At 43.6% G+C, this 13,596-nt stretch overlaps 1 protein-coding gene across 2 annotated transcripts in view; it reads left to right on the top strand.

The window, feature by feature from the left end:
• 128up (GTP-binding protein 128up) overlaps window positions 1–13,596 on the top strand; it is a 47,164-nt gene that overhangs the window by 26,423 nt on the left and 7,145 nt on the right. Inside the window, exons 1-8 of one of the 2 annotated variants that reach the window (XM_050168355.3) lie at window positions 86–236; window positions 2,012–2,177; window positions 3,689–3,889; window positions 5,497–5,666; window positions 6,044–6,229; window positions 6,698–6,810; window positions 7,976–8,098; window positions 12,864–12,959. In XM_050168355.3, the coding sequence (XP_050024312.1) occupies window positions 195–236; window positions 2,012–2,177; window positions 3,689–3,889; window positions 5,497–5,666; window positions 6,044–6,229; window positions 6,698–6,810; window positions 7,976–8,098; window positions 12,864–12,959 (1,097 nt within the window). In that variant the 5' untranslated portion in view covers window positions 86–194. Of the gene's footprint in view, window positions 1–85; window positions 237–2,011; window positions 2,178–3,688; window positions 3,890–5,496; window positions 5,667–6,043; window positions 6,230–6,697; window positions 6,811–7,975; window positions 8,099–12,863; window positions 12,960–13,596 lie in introns of those variants that run through there. The other variant, XM_055065326.2, reaches the window with a different exon arrangement.

The following is a 13,596-nucleotide window of genomic DNA, read 5'->3' as shown; positions in this document are numbered from 1 at the left end:
GGCACCACTAAGCATGACATTCTTTTTTGCTGCATCGCGTTTTCTGCCCTATCGCGCATTTCTGAAATCGGGTTTTCCTAGCGGCTGACCGGTCCCTTCTCTCCCATTTTGAGGTGCCATGCGTGGGTCCCACGTGAAGTGCGCTCCGTGAATCCCGGACTTTATAATACGTGTAACCAAACTAGCTCGCCAGGATGAGTACGGTACTCGAAAAAATAGCGGCCATCGAGGCCGAGGTAAGCTGCTTTTTGCTCCCGACGTCGGCTATCAAGAGGAAACTTGCGGCATACGGGAACACCCGCGAAGTTCTCACAATGACCGGTTTTTTAATATCTGTCAGATGCTTCGTTCTTGTAATAAAGATGCCTGAGTGTATTTCTCGTAATTGAACCTACCATACTTGCTGCGAGTAATGATAGAAGCTTTTGCTTTCGAACACGTGTGTGCTTCGATGTTGACGTGCATGGCAACTCCAGCATTTCGCCCCCTTGTTTTGGCCGTCACTTCAAGGTTCCGCAATGTAGCGAAAATATACTGAAAACATCAACATCCCCCGATGTGCAATATAAGTTTCATGAGCAGTGTAGATTTTAGAGCTTGATGTGTGTTTAAGCTGCGCTCTGGCGTTAACCGCACCACCGAACAATTTTGGCGCGGCGTTGCGTTATTTCAATTTTTGGGCACACATCACTTAAGCCAATGTATTAAGACATATTTTGTCGTGGTTGTCGCTAAGTAACGTGACCTTAAAACGCCGGGCCTATGCGTGCTACGTGTCGGGTTAATTTGTTTTTGTTACTTAATTGTAAACACACTAATGTAATCACACTAAAACAGCCATCGCTTTTGCGTGGCGCCCTTGACAAGGCGCATAAGCATGTGTACGCATGTAGTGCCTATACTGGCAAGAATTAACTAATGTCAATGTACTTCAGCTTTGGAGTATAAAGAAACTAACTTGCAGCTTGGAACCCGTCTTGCTCGTAATGGCAATACCGCAAGACTGCACTGATCATCCTTGCTTCAACATTTGCATAATCGAATTATCACTAGAAACGAAAGTTCGCATCATCAGTGACTTTAGAGCTGACCATTAAGGAGTGAGCAGAAGGGAAAGTTATTTTCTTTTCCAGCAAACTATACTGTAGTTTTGAATAGCCACGTTTTCATCATCATGCACCTGCTCCTAAGCTCCATGGTGTTATGGCACATTGCAAAATATCGCTTGCACAGCCAAAGCGGGTCAGCCATTTCTATGTGGCCTTTCATACTTGCAGTATATCTCATGATTTTGCAACTTGCAGTCTGTTCAATTTATTGATGTGATGGGGCATTTCTTTCATAGTAGCCTCAAGGGAGGCCCTCGTAAAAACATGAGAATGGGGGTGGGGGTGACTGAGCCCCTCTTTAAATCCACCAGGGCTTTCATCCAAGTTGACTGTAAAGGCTGGATAGAGAAACATTAATGGCAGGTGCAGAATGGTCAGACTTGCACCTGTTAGAGACGTTTGAAGATAGTATACAGCTCAGCATTCCCTAGAGATATGCTTCAGTGATGCTGTATATGCTTAGAACCAAACCCAGGCTACACTTGGTGAGAGCACAGGGTACATTAGTGTTTGTTTCATTAATCTAAAATGACTACGTGTCCGTTTCATTACTTCCTTATTGAACCAGCATCATTGAAGATGCACAGTTGGTAGTTAAAGAGGTAGCCCATATTCCAGTTACATTGTGGTAACTGAACCAAAATGAAATAAATCCAGTTAACTCTGCTTATTGATTTATTTGTCATTCCCTATAGTGGTTCAAAAACTAATGTTGGTACCATTGATTGTTAAGTTTCCTGTTAGCCGAAATAGGAGCTGTAGATTTTTGCACTTTTGTGACCTAATTTGCTATATCCGTTTGCGCTTGATATTCGTATACCAGCTTTCATGTGAACCAGATTGTCTAATTGGGTGCCAAATATAGAATAACACTCTGAACTATGTTTTGCCTCTCCCCGCAGATGGCCCGGACGCAACGAAACAAGGCAACTATGGGTCATTTAGGTCTTCTTAAAGCTCGACTAGCCAAGCTTCGGCGCGAGCTGATAACGCCCAAGGGTGGAGGCGGTGGACCTGGTGAAGGTTTCGACGTTGCCAAGACTGGTGATGCTAGGATAGGGTTTGTAGGTAAGTATATTGCACGTTTCTGTAGCCAGTCCTGTAGCTTGTCCCTTGACACCTCATATACAAGAGTACATCTTATTCTTGTTAACTACTATGCTTTACGGAAGTTGTTGGTGAGAAGGTAACACTTTACTGATGGTTAAAGCTCGATTTGCAACTGCTTAGAAGAGTGGCAGATTGGGATAGTTCTTCATCCATTCTTGCAGATGTACACTGCACGGAACAGGATGCCAAAGGACAACCATGAGCACAAAAGAAAGATATCTAGGCAAAAAGCAAACTAGCACAAAGGATATGGAGGAGAAAAACATGATCATAGTATGAAAAGGCAAGCCAGTGAAAAAAAAGAAAAAAAAGACAATGCCAATTGTATATATCTTGAAGCTTTTTGATTAAGCTAATGTCTTGAAGAAAAAAAAATAAGAAATATAATGTTTGACATTCCTTTCTAGGGCAGCTATAGACACTTGATGTTCTTTCCAGATCTAATGGTGGCCATGTTAAGGACTTGGTGTTTTAGTGTCCAGGCTGCTTTTACACGTTTAACACAGGTGCTTTGAGCTGAAGCTTCCCGTAGTGACCGCAGTTGCCAGAATGCGCAGGCCTAGCGAGTAGCGAAAGCAAAACAGGCAGGAACATGCAACACAACGCTGCCTGCAAAAGTTGTGCATGTCCTGCATTATTGGGTGTTTTGTTGCTTTAACGTAGAAGCACAAGCATTTTGACATTCTACACTGACAGAGCTGTGATGAAACAAGGGCTGATCTCTTGTGGTTCAGAATATTTTTTTTTTCTCCCTCACAGTCCACCCAGTAAACCAAGTAATGTCTGTCCAACTAACCCCTCCTAAAGCTTTCTCCTTCACTGTAGCTGGCATTGTTAAGTTAGGGTGATAACGAAACAGTTGCAGTGAAAGGTGCCGAAATTATGTGGTGGACAAAGTCTGTGTTCGTGACTGATTATGGTCATACAGTATAGGGTGTACCTAGTATGAACAGGAAATAGCTTGTTAGTGCTTTAGCAATGATTGCTGCTAAGAAATATGATGGATTTCTTTCACTAATGCTGGAGATGCCTGACGTGACCTGGTGTCTCATATAACATGCAACATGTCTGAGTGAGTGAGTGAGTGAGTGTCAGCTTTATTATTAGAAGGGGTAAGGGAGGCTAAAACATCTCTGAAAGATAGCTGCTCAAATTGATGCAACCTGTCAGAACCTTGTTGGATATGGCTGCTGGTATACAAGTTGTATGTGCTGTCACACCTATAACCCTTGCTGCTTTTCACTCAACACTTGCTAACTAGCGCTTCTGTGGAAGAATCTGCTTCCTTGTGCTCTTTTGAGCTTGCTTCAAAAACAAGGGGAGGTGGTAGATGTAAATGCAAATTAGGCATTTCCTTTCATACCTGGCTCCACAAGACGTCTGAGGGGATTGCATTGTCGTTTCAATTCTCAAAATTGGTGAGGACGGCCATTGACTACAAGGCTAGCAACCATCGACACCACACCCAGGGTTCCCATCCGTGGGCAAGTCTACGCTCATGAACACGCTGGCGGGTGTTTTCTCCGAGGTGGCTGCCTACGAGTTCACCACGCTGACCACCGTGCCAGGTGTCATCAAGTATAAGGGGGCCAAGATTCAGCTGCTTGACCTGCCGGGAATCATAGAAGGAGCCAAGGATGGAAAGGGGCGAGGTCGACAGGTCATCGCTGGTCAGTGTCACTCTGCTTTCTTTTCCCTGGTCATGCAGAAGTGTTGGTGGTTGGGATAGCCAGCTCTTGTATAACTTACCTTCCGATTTGTCTGCATTTGTTAAAGAATAGCCTTGGCTTTCAAGCATGGTATTATCTGTCTAGGTTGAGCTTGCTCATGTTGAAAAGCTAAGGCTGAAAAGATTTGCGATTTATTTGTTTGTGTTTTTTTAGATATGTCCCTTTACTTCTGTGTGCAGTACAGCCACGGGCTCTTAATAACATAGGGCTAACAAGACCACATTCTCCATTTTTAGCTTGCCAGAATTGCATGCAATATCAGCATGATTTTGGCTTGTAAGCTTAGTGTGAGGCCTATACTGTCTTTGGTGACTGGATAAGTAGTGTTGAGAGCGGTGTGCTTTCGGGAGTTATTACTTGCAAAAAGGTGTTCAACTTTGTAATTTCTTGTTTGTCTGTTATTTGTTTGTGACTGCACATTTTAGTGTACACGCACAGGAAATACAAAAGTACTATGGGTTTTTTACTTTCTTCACTTAAAGAAAAACAAACCTTGGTACAACAATGTAAGCGAACATTTATATGTTTCTGACACTCATTTTAAAAATGTTCATTTATTTACACGTCAAAACAAAAGGCAAATAGGAAGAAACAAAAGGCGTACCTTGCCCTCATACATAATTGAAATTGCGGTCTGTGACCTTCCATAACAAGGCATAACACATAGCATTGCCACACACATTGGCAAATGTGGACAAGGAAATGTGTCATTTAGTTTGCCTTCTTGTGCTCACGCCTTAATTCAGCATGATGATATCTTGCAAAAATGTGCCATCAGGACAAGTATAAATACCTATTCCCTTTACTCACTTCTGTTCTCCTCTTCGCATCTCTTGTGTTGACTGGACAGTCCTGAATTCACAACCCAAAAATAGCAATCTACATATGAAAAATAGATATTATAGGTGTGCATCACATAAGTTTATGTAAAACTGCCTCATTTTGATGCTGTAAAGTGTGAAGTAACAATTACTTGGAAGTTGTTGGAGATGTGTATCTGCAGTGGACTCTCTTTAAACGGAACCTCAAGGGGCCAGGGAAATTGGTTCCATTTATCAGGAGTTCCGTTTACTGAGAAACAAAGCTGAATACAAACGCATGAATACAACGCCAACCAACCATGAGGATGGTGTTCCATTTAAGAGTCAGTTCCATTTAAGCGATTTCCGTTTATCGAGATTCCACTGCATTTTCCTATGAACAAGCACAGTGACATGCTTCTGTAACCAGTGGCCGTAGCCCACCACTGGTATTTGCATACAAAACATGTGTGTCACTTATTGGAGGCACAAAGGTGCACAAATAACATTACATGCTTTGGCACACTCCTGGGTCTCCAAGTTGTAGTTGTAGTGTGTGAAGTAGTTATCCTGTAGAAACCATAGCTGCCCAGAAATGGGCTGTGATGCCTTCCACATTGAGAAACATGTGGTGTGAGATTTTTGGCCACACTGCTTGTGCATCTTTCCTGGAGTTGCCTATTAAGTATGAAACGGTGCTAGTTCATGTGCTGTCTTGTAGCATAGTGCTTGAAAATGCTTGTGCAGTGGCCCGTACCTGCAGTCTCATTTTCATTGTGCTGGATGTGCTGAAGCCCCTCCAGCACAAGCGCATCTTGGAGCGAGAGGTGGAAGGATTCGGCATCCGGCTCAACAAGGAGCCTCCGGCGATTTCGCTCCGAAAAAAGGACAAAGGTGGCATCAACCTGCAGATGATGGTACTGTCACCACTACTATCACGTTAAATAAACACAGCTTTTGGATTTTTCATTATCCACAGGTGTATAATGTGTGCAAACATTGCGAAGACATGCATGCTATACTTTTTGAGTTGACTGTGGCATTCTGCTGCTGAGAGCAAGGTCACGGGTTCGATTCCTGGCTGCTGCAGCCAGATTCCGAATAGGGAAATATGCAAAAGCATTTGTGTACTTAGATTTAGGTGCAAGTTAGAAAAATCCAATGCAGTTGGAGTTATTCTTGAGTCCTTCATTATGACTATTCTTCTATCCCCAGTGCTCTTTTGGGATGATAAACACAATCAATCAATCAATTAATTATCTTTTTCTTATTTCTGGAATGGCTATAAAAACAGGTGCCCCAGTCGGAGCTGGACATGGACACCGTGAAGACTATTTTGTCTGAATACAAGATCCACAATGCTGACATCACGCTACGATGTGACGCTACTTCAGATGACCTGATTGACGTGATTGAAGGGAATCGCATCTACATCCCCTGTATCTATGTGCTTAACAAGATTGACCAGATTTCTATCGAAGTAAGTGGTATTTCTCTCTTTTTAGGAAGGCAGATTCACTTTGTTTTGAAGTGTTGAGATTTAAAAAAACATAAATGTTTTGTTATCTTTGGAGCATGGTTCATATTGAGGACTATGCTCCAGAGTTAACAAATAAACAAGTGTAAAGGTGAACAAACACTTTGTCAACCTGGTTATTTCACACAAACACGTACGCACCAGTGCGCACACACAAAATATCTTGTGACTTGACACGCCATGGTAATTTCAGCCAAACTCAGATGGCCATGGCTGATGCTTGTTTGAACCAGATAAGCCTAATAGTGTTCGTTTGGATTATGCGTAATGTTTATTGTTGTCATTGTGACAATTCTGATAAAGAGCTTGCATTTATACTTGTGTGAAAAGCTCCCACTTGTGCAAAATAGTATTTTGCCCCCTTTCTTGGTGGCTTTATCGCATTTCATTTTCTTTCTTTTTTTTTTGCAGGAACTGGACATTATCTACAAGATCCCACATTGTGTTCCCATCTCTGCTCACCATAAATGGAATTTCGATGACCTTCTGGAAAAGGCCTGGTCCTACCTGAAGCTTATACGCATGTGAGTCAGTAATGTGAATCGCAAAGCATTATACTACTGTTGCCAAAGTTTGGCTTAGATCCCTTCATTTAGACAGGCTTGCGATGTGTGCCTCAGGTCATCTTTCATCATCAGCGGCACCACCACCACCATTGCCCCTAGTATTAGCATAACCATTACAACTCCACCGCAGGAGAAAGGCGTTTTCGAAGCTACTTGCTCCTGCCCATACCAAACTCGCTCTGTGCCTGCATATTTCTAGTAATCTAATCACTCCGCCTAACCCTCTGCTGCCCTCAACTGCAATGTACCCCATAGCAGCACTCTGAGAAGGCAGGTGGGGTTCCCCAAGGCCAGAAAGCTTGGGAACCCTTGTCCTACAGGATGCATGCTTCTGCCACAAGGGGGACAATGATGGGCATTTTGTCTAATGCCGCTGCCATTGATCCACTTTATTCTTTGTTCATTTGGGGGTGCCTCTTGCCTCCATTGTGTGCTCCATTGTGTGAGTATGTGTGCTTGTACGTCTCGCATGTATATCCCTCATAATCTGTTATGTGTTGAGTAGCATGCCAAGCCCGTTACTAGGCTAACCTCTTTAGTTACCATTACAGTTTCTCCTTCATGTGTGTGTACATTTTGTTACATACTGATCAGTGTGTATGGTTTCAATGTGGTATATGGAAGCTTCGTGGACAACAGGTAGTGCATGCAGTGAGTCTTCCTAGAGGCTATTTTCTGACGCTAGCGACCGGGGGAGCAGGTTTCTGAGCACTGAGGCTAAAAATGCAAAGTTTGATATATTGCGACTTCTTTTTGTCCACTACGGTATATGCATATACACCTTATTTAATTGAATCTAGGCTGATACTTCTAGGCAAAAAAATAATGTACAGAAGTAAGGGGTTGACTTTGAGGTAGTTATTCTCTTTTCCTTTCCAAGGATTGTTGGTGTTGCACTCGTTCTGCAACACAAGGCAAACTTTGCATATGGCATGCATACCCCCCCCTTCCCCCCTTACACACTTTGCACTTATATTTCTTGAATTTTCAGTGCTGGTTATACATGCTTGACAATATGTGCTCAACTTATGTCCATCGCATCTATAGCGTGTTGGGTAAAGAGGAGCGATGGGACTTGGGAACATCAGATTATGCATGACAAGGGATGTTTTCTCTCTCGCAGATACACAAAACCAAAAGGCCAGCTGCCAGACTACGAAGCACCAGTTATTCTCAGCCAGGAGAGAAGGACAGTGGAAGATTTCTGCAACAAGCTGCATCGTACCATTATGAAGGAGTTCAAATGGTAAGTTTCAGCTTTCGCTCTGGCTTTCTAGAAGCAAGCCTAGGACAGCTGTACTTTTGCTGCTGCCTTGATGTTTTGCTTGAATTGTCACGTTATGCTGTAGGTTGCGACAAAAGATTTTGCTAGTAATGGCATTGCTATTATACTGTTTATGACTAATTTGTGATGAGTGAGCTTTTGAGTATCCTTCACTTTCGTTAGAGATGTTCTAAATTCTATTTCAGAAGTTCAATATATATGCAAAGTAGGTTGTTCAGCTATGGTACGTTGTATATGGCAAGGTCAATTTTGTCAAACTGGTTTATCGTCAGACATTCGTATAAATTTTACAAGCTGTCCTCACAGAATACATCAAAAGCGAAAAATAGTGCCCTTTGAACACTGCAGACCAATTGAGGCAAGTGCAGCAGCTGGTGTAATTTTTTTTTAACCAAGCACTGGTCTTTCTCTCATAAAACTTTATCTTACGAGATGTAATGTGCTTTCTGGATTGGCCGTCTTGTCTTACGAGCCAAGTCTGCAGTTGTGAAGCTGCGCAAGTACCAAATAAAGAAGGAAAGTTTTTCGTACTCTTGTATTGTGCTTTATCCAGAGCACTTTGAACAGTGGGAAAAGTGCCCCTCCTAAATCTTGGATACAAAATAGAGCTGCAATGCATTGATATGAGGCTGTTAAACATGTATGGTGGTATGTACTCCTTCACATGGTATACATTGCGTACATTGTTTGGGAAGCTGCTCTCTGTTCAGCATTTGTTTCTTGCTTTATAGACAATGTTTCCGTCTTTTACTCTTTAAAGAAGGTGCGTGTCCACAGTAGTTCCAAGAATTCTGTCTAGCAGTTTTAAATAGAATGTCCTTCATGTTTACTGTTGCCTTGTTATTGCATGAATATTGAATGCCGCAGTTCTGTTTTCCGTCCAGCATCACTGGGAGCCTGCTTTGTTTAGGAATCCCACTGTCATCATCCAACTCGGCTGCCAATAAAGTGGGTCAGGGCTGTTCTATGAGCCAGCATCGCTGTGTGCTAGAACAAAAAATGAAGCAGGCAGCTTTGATAGCTCTTTTCGCAAGCAGGTAGTGGCCCTGGTTCACTTGTCTTGGAGAACATTGCAAAAAAGACAGAAGAAATGAAGTACTGACTTTCATCAAAGGTTTTCCTTCAATGCAGCACTCGTATGCAAATAGGCGCATGTGCATCTGTCTCAAAAAATCATTGAAGGCAAAGGTACACGCAAGTGTATGCACATGGGATACATGCTCACACATGCACACATTCCGTCTCCCGAAAACACGTAGAAACAAAAGATAAAAGGCAAGAATGTTGGTTCTTCATCCTTAGCCCTCCTGTCTTCATCCTGGTCTAGAGAAATCGGTGGCTTACCAACATGCCCAGCCTTGTACCGTCACTGATTTTCAAATTCTACCAGGCAGGATGTGCATGTACCAGTGTTACATAATCAGTGATACAGCCAAATTTTGATATAACAAATCACGCGGGACTGCCGAAAATCGTTCGTTATTTTGAAATATTTTTGTAATGAAAAACTTGCAGTTATAAGCCAGTGGACAAACCTAGAAATGAAAATGACATACCTTGGCAGTGGACGCGTGTGCAGAGAAGCATACTCTCAGATAAAAATGTTTCACTCACTTAAAAGCTGCTTTATTTGAAAAGAGAGCGTAAACTTTATTTTCAAATCAATAAGATTCGAGTCCGGCGTCTTTTTAGTGTGCCTGGGCACCCATCGCGGACTCACTTCCGAAGTGGCTTCCTCGGCTCACGGGATGGCCCAGAGTTGTGCTGTCAGGTTCGAGCTGAGCAGTGCGGTCTTCCAGCGCGAGCGAAGGCTGGCAGTGAAAGAGACAGAGGGGTCGGCACTGCCTGACTTGTTTGTTAGGTGCTGACACTCCCATAACATGTGATTAAGTGTGGCAACCTTGCCACACGATGTGCATCTGTTTGTAGTGTATATGTCTGGACACCTGGCGTGCATGAGTCTGGGGTTTCTGTAAGAATCCGTTTGTAATTGTCCGAAGTGTACTGCTTGCGTCATGTCTAACCGAGCGTGAGGGAATGGGTATACGCGTCTTTGTAACTGATAGTGTGTCGTGATGTCGTGGAACCTGGTCATACGATCCTCCCGCGTCCAGACGTTTGCAGTACCCCGCGGGGGCTCTTCCTCCAATGATGCTCGGTGAGTGAGGCCTCGAGCAATGTGGTGAGCCGCTTCACTTCGTTGGGGGTACTCAGTCCAGTGTGTGCCGGGATCCATAGGAAATGCCTTTGGTTATCGAAGTCGGCCTCTCCCTGGTGTATGGGATGTTGCTGGAGTATGTGATATGCCTCTTGTGAGATGTATCCATATGCAAAATTACTAATTGCCGTTTGTGAATTGCAGATCACATATGTTGCTTTGGTTTGTGTGAGGGCCAGTGCTATGGCCGCTTCGTCTGCCACTTCGGCATGTGCCGTGTTCACGGTGACACTCGTGAGGTGGTTGCCTCGGTGGCTAGTAACTGCCGCCACGAAACTCTTCCTGTCTCGATAACGGGCTGCGTCGGTGAAGACCACCTCCTTGTTGTTGGAATAACTTTGGTTTATTTGAATAAATCAGTGATTTTCTTCTGGCGCGTGATTAGAAATGCATCTACATCATCCACTTTGCGCAATGCCTCATCGGGTATGTCATTGCACCGAGCGATCAAAGTGGGGATTTTCTTCATGTGCACTAAAACATCAATGTTCGACACGATCTCATCTTCTGTGTTCGGTGACTCACAGTCGTCTTCCTTTGGGCTGTTGTCATCAGTGGAGACGTTGTGAATGCAGTTGAGAATCCCTTCGGTTGTCAGGTCCGCCACCATTAGTGCTACGCTGTCTCTCTCCACATAGTCGAAGGAAGAGACGGCGGGCAGCAGTTCTGCAACCTCGGTCCACAGGTCTCCTGGGTGGTTGTCGGTCGCCTCCAGGTCATCTTCAAGCTGCACAGGCGCTTTGACAAGCCCTGCTTTTCGCCAGCAGTTGCGAGTGGTGGACACCTTCAAGTTCCTCCAAGCTCCTGTGAGCATTTCTGCTGCTTGACGAATATTGATTGCAGTCGGCTGCTGTAGGCAGAGGTTGATAATCAACCACTGCACAAGGCGCTTACGAAATCCTGCTTTCACACTCTTTATAATGCCCTGGTCTAGGGGTTGCAACAAGGGTGTGTTGTTTGGCAGCAGAAACTCCAAGCGAACGTGCATCTAGCAAACATTCACAATGTGAGCAGAGCAGTTGTCAACAACCAGTAGAACTCTTCGGTCATCCCTCCTCGTTTGGTCGTCGAGTTTGATGAGCCACTCGGGAAAGAGTTCTCTGGTCATCCAGGCTCATTTGTTGGCACGGTAGTCATACGGTAACGACATGACGTTTTTTATGCAGCGGGGCTTCGTGTACTTGCCAATGGCAAGCAGTTTAATTTTCTTCATGCCTGTTGCATTGCAGCAGAGCAGGACTGTCACGCAAAGATGCGACTTCTTCCCTCCTTTGCACTGCTGTCCTTTGATGTGCATCGTCCGGTCTGGCAGGAGCTGATAAAAATATGCGGTCTCATCCACGTTGCACATATAGTCTTCAGAGTACGATTCAGCCACCTCTAGGAAACGATCATTGTGCCAAGAATTCGCGCCTTCTCTTGTCAGCAGCCTTTTCCTCGCCCGAGACTACCTGCCAAGTTATTCCATTCCATTGGCAGAAACAAAAAAGCTAACCCGCACTGGCGTCGAACCCAGTCATTTCAAGTGCATCGGCAAGTTCGTGGACTTTTTCTTCGAGCCAGACACAGGAACATTTTGCAGTCTGGCATCTTTGAACCACGTGAGAACAGCTTGGTCCACATTTTGAAAGTTTCCCAGTCGCAGCCATTTCCTCGTAGGAGCGAGTTGCCCTTCTTGGTGAAGCTTGACAATCTTGTCTCAGTCTTTCAAAATGGTCACGACGGTCGATGAGGCAATGCGACGCTGTCTGCACACATCAATTTGCTTTTTCCCTGCGTCGATTTCCTGCAATACATCCAATTTGTCCTGCAGCGAAAAATGCTTTCGTTTCTTCTTGGCACTGTCACTAGCTGCATTCATCGTTGGATCTCGCACGAGCATCGCCAAACCTTTGTCGTTAAGCTCTTGGTGAAGTTTGTGGTAAAGGATTTGGCACTCAACATGGTGATGATGCTATTGCACTTGCGGTTTCTGTTTTGCGCGAGAGTTACGGCATTGTTACTTTTAGCCAAATTCATAATACTGATGTTCTTCAGTTATAAAGGGAAAAATAAACTATGTGTGTTATTCTGAAATAAGCGCAGTATTGAAATTTGTAGTTCTGAAATATTTTTACATTGAAAATATACGCAATCTGGCAGGGATTTTTAAAATACTTGTAAAATTTAGAAATTCGTTAATGTGGGGTTCGTAGTAACGAGATTTGACTGTACTCCTCCTCGGTTTGCAACCAGGACAAATGAAAGCTAATATATCTCCAAGTCTCTTCTCTTATATTAATGCACTGCTTTGTCTTCCAGTTTCATCATTGACATTTTATTCTGAAGGTATGCCCTTCTTATCCTGTTGCTATTTGGTTTTGGAAGCACGTAAAAGACTTAGCATTCTGATCCTCCAGGCTTCGCCATGTAAAACCCCATAATTTTATTTTATGTTTGTTATTTTTACTACTGTGACATTGTCTTACTCTTCTGCTGCATCCTTTTTTCGTTTCTATCCTGATCCAGTGCCTTGGTATGGGGTTCCTCGGTGAAGCACAATCCACAGAAAGTAGGCAAAGAGCACATACTAAACGATGAAGACGTCGTCCAAGTGGTAAAGAGGTAAGATACCTTTGCTTGTATGTAGCACAACATTGACATACATCAAAACATTTTAATTAGCCAGAAAGAAATACAGTTGGACCCACTTATGATGTTAACGGTTTTAACAGTATTCAGACGTAGCAATGAGCGGCTGTAGCATCGTTCACTTTTGTGTGTTCCATGGAAAAAAAAGAAAGAAAACATTTACTATGCTGTACACATGCTGCATTATTGGTTATGTTACAACAGTTAAATCTGGCTACTGGCTGTCTGTTCCAAAAGGAAAAGAAACACGGAATCCTAGAAGAGAAAAAAGAAAACAGCGAGCCGCTGCCCTTGCTTGCATGCATGGCTTGTTCTCCCCCTTCCCTCCCCCTCAGGATGTCGTGTTTATTTTTCTGTGTGAAATGTCAGACTTGGTTTTGAGGGCCCCTTAAAGGGACGAAAATCCGCTCGGAAATGAATCTAGATAACCCAGCTGACGGAAACATTACCTATCGTATTGGTTAAAATGAGCTATGTTTTTCTCACGAAACATCGATTTACATATTTATCTCTTCACTAAAAGAACATGACGATGCATGAGAAGCCTATCACGTGACCTTCTATTAGCATACGCGGTTCCTGATATCTTTATATGTGTTGAAATGCAGTA

The sequence above is a fragment of the Dermacentor andersoni genome, chromosome 3 (assembly GCF_023375885.2).
Source record: "Dermacentor andersoni chromosome 3, qqDerAnde1_hic_scaffold, whole genome shotgun sequence".
Lineage (NCBI taxonomy): Eukaryota > Metazoa > Arthropoda > Arachnida > Ixodida > Ixodidae > Dermacentor > Dermacentor andersoni.
This window is presented reverse-complemented; position numbering and strand designations above follow the sequence as displayed.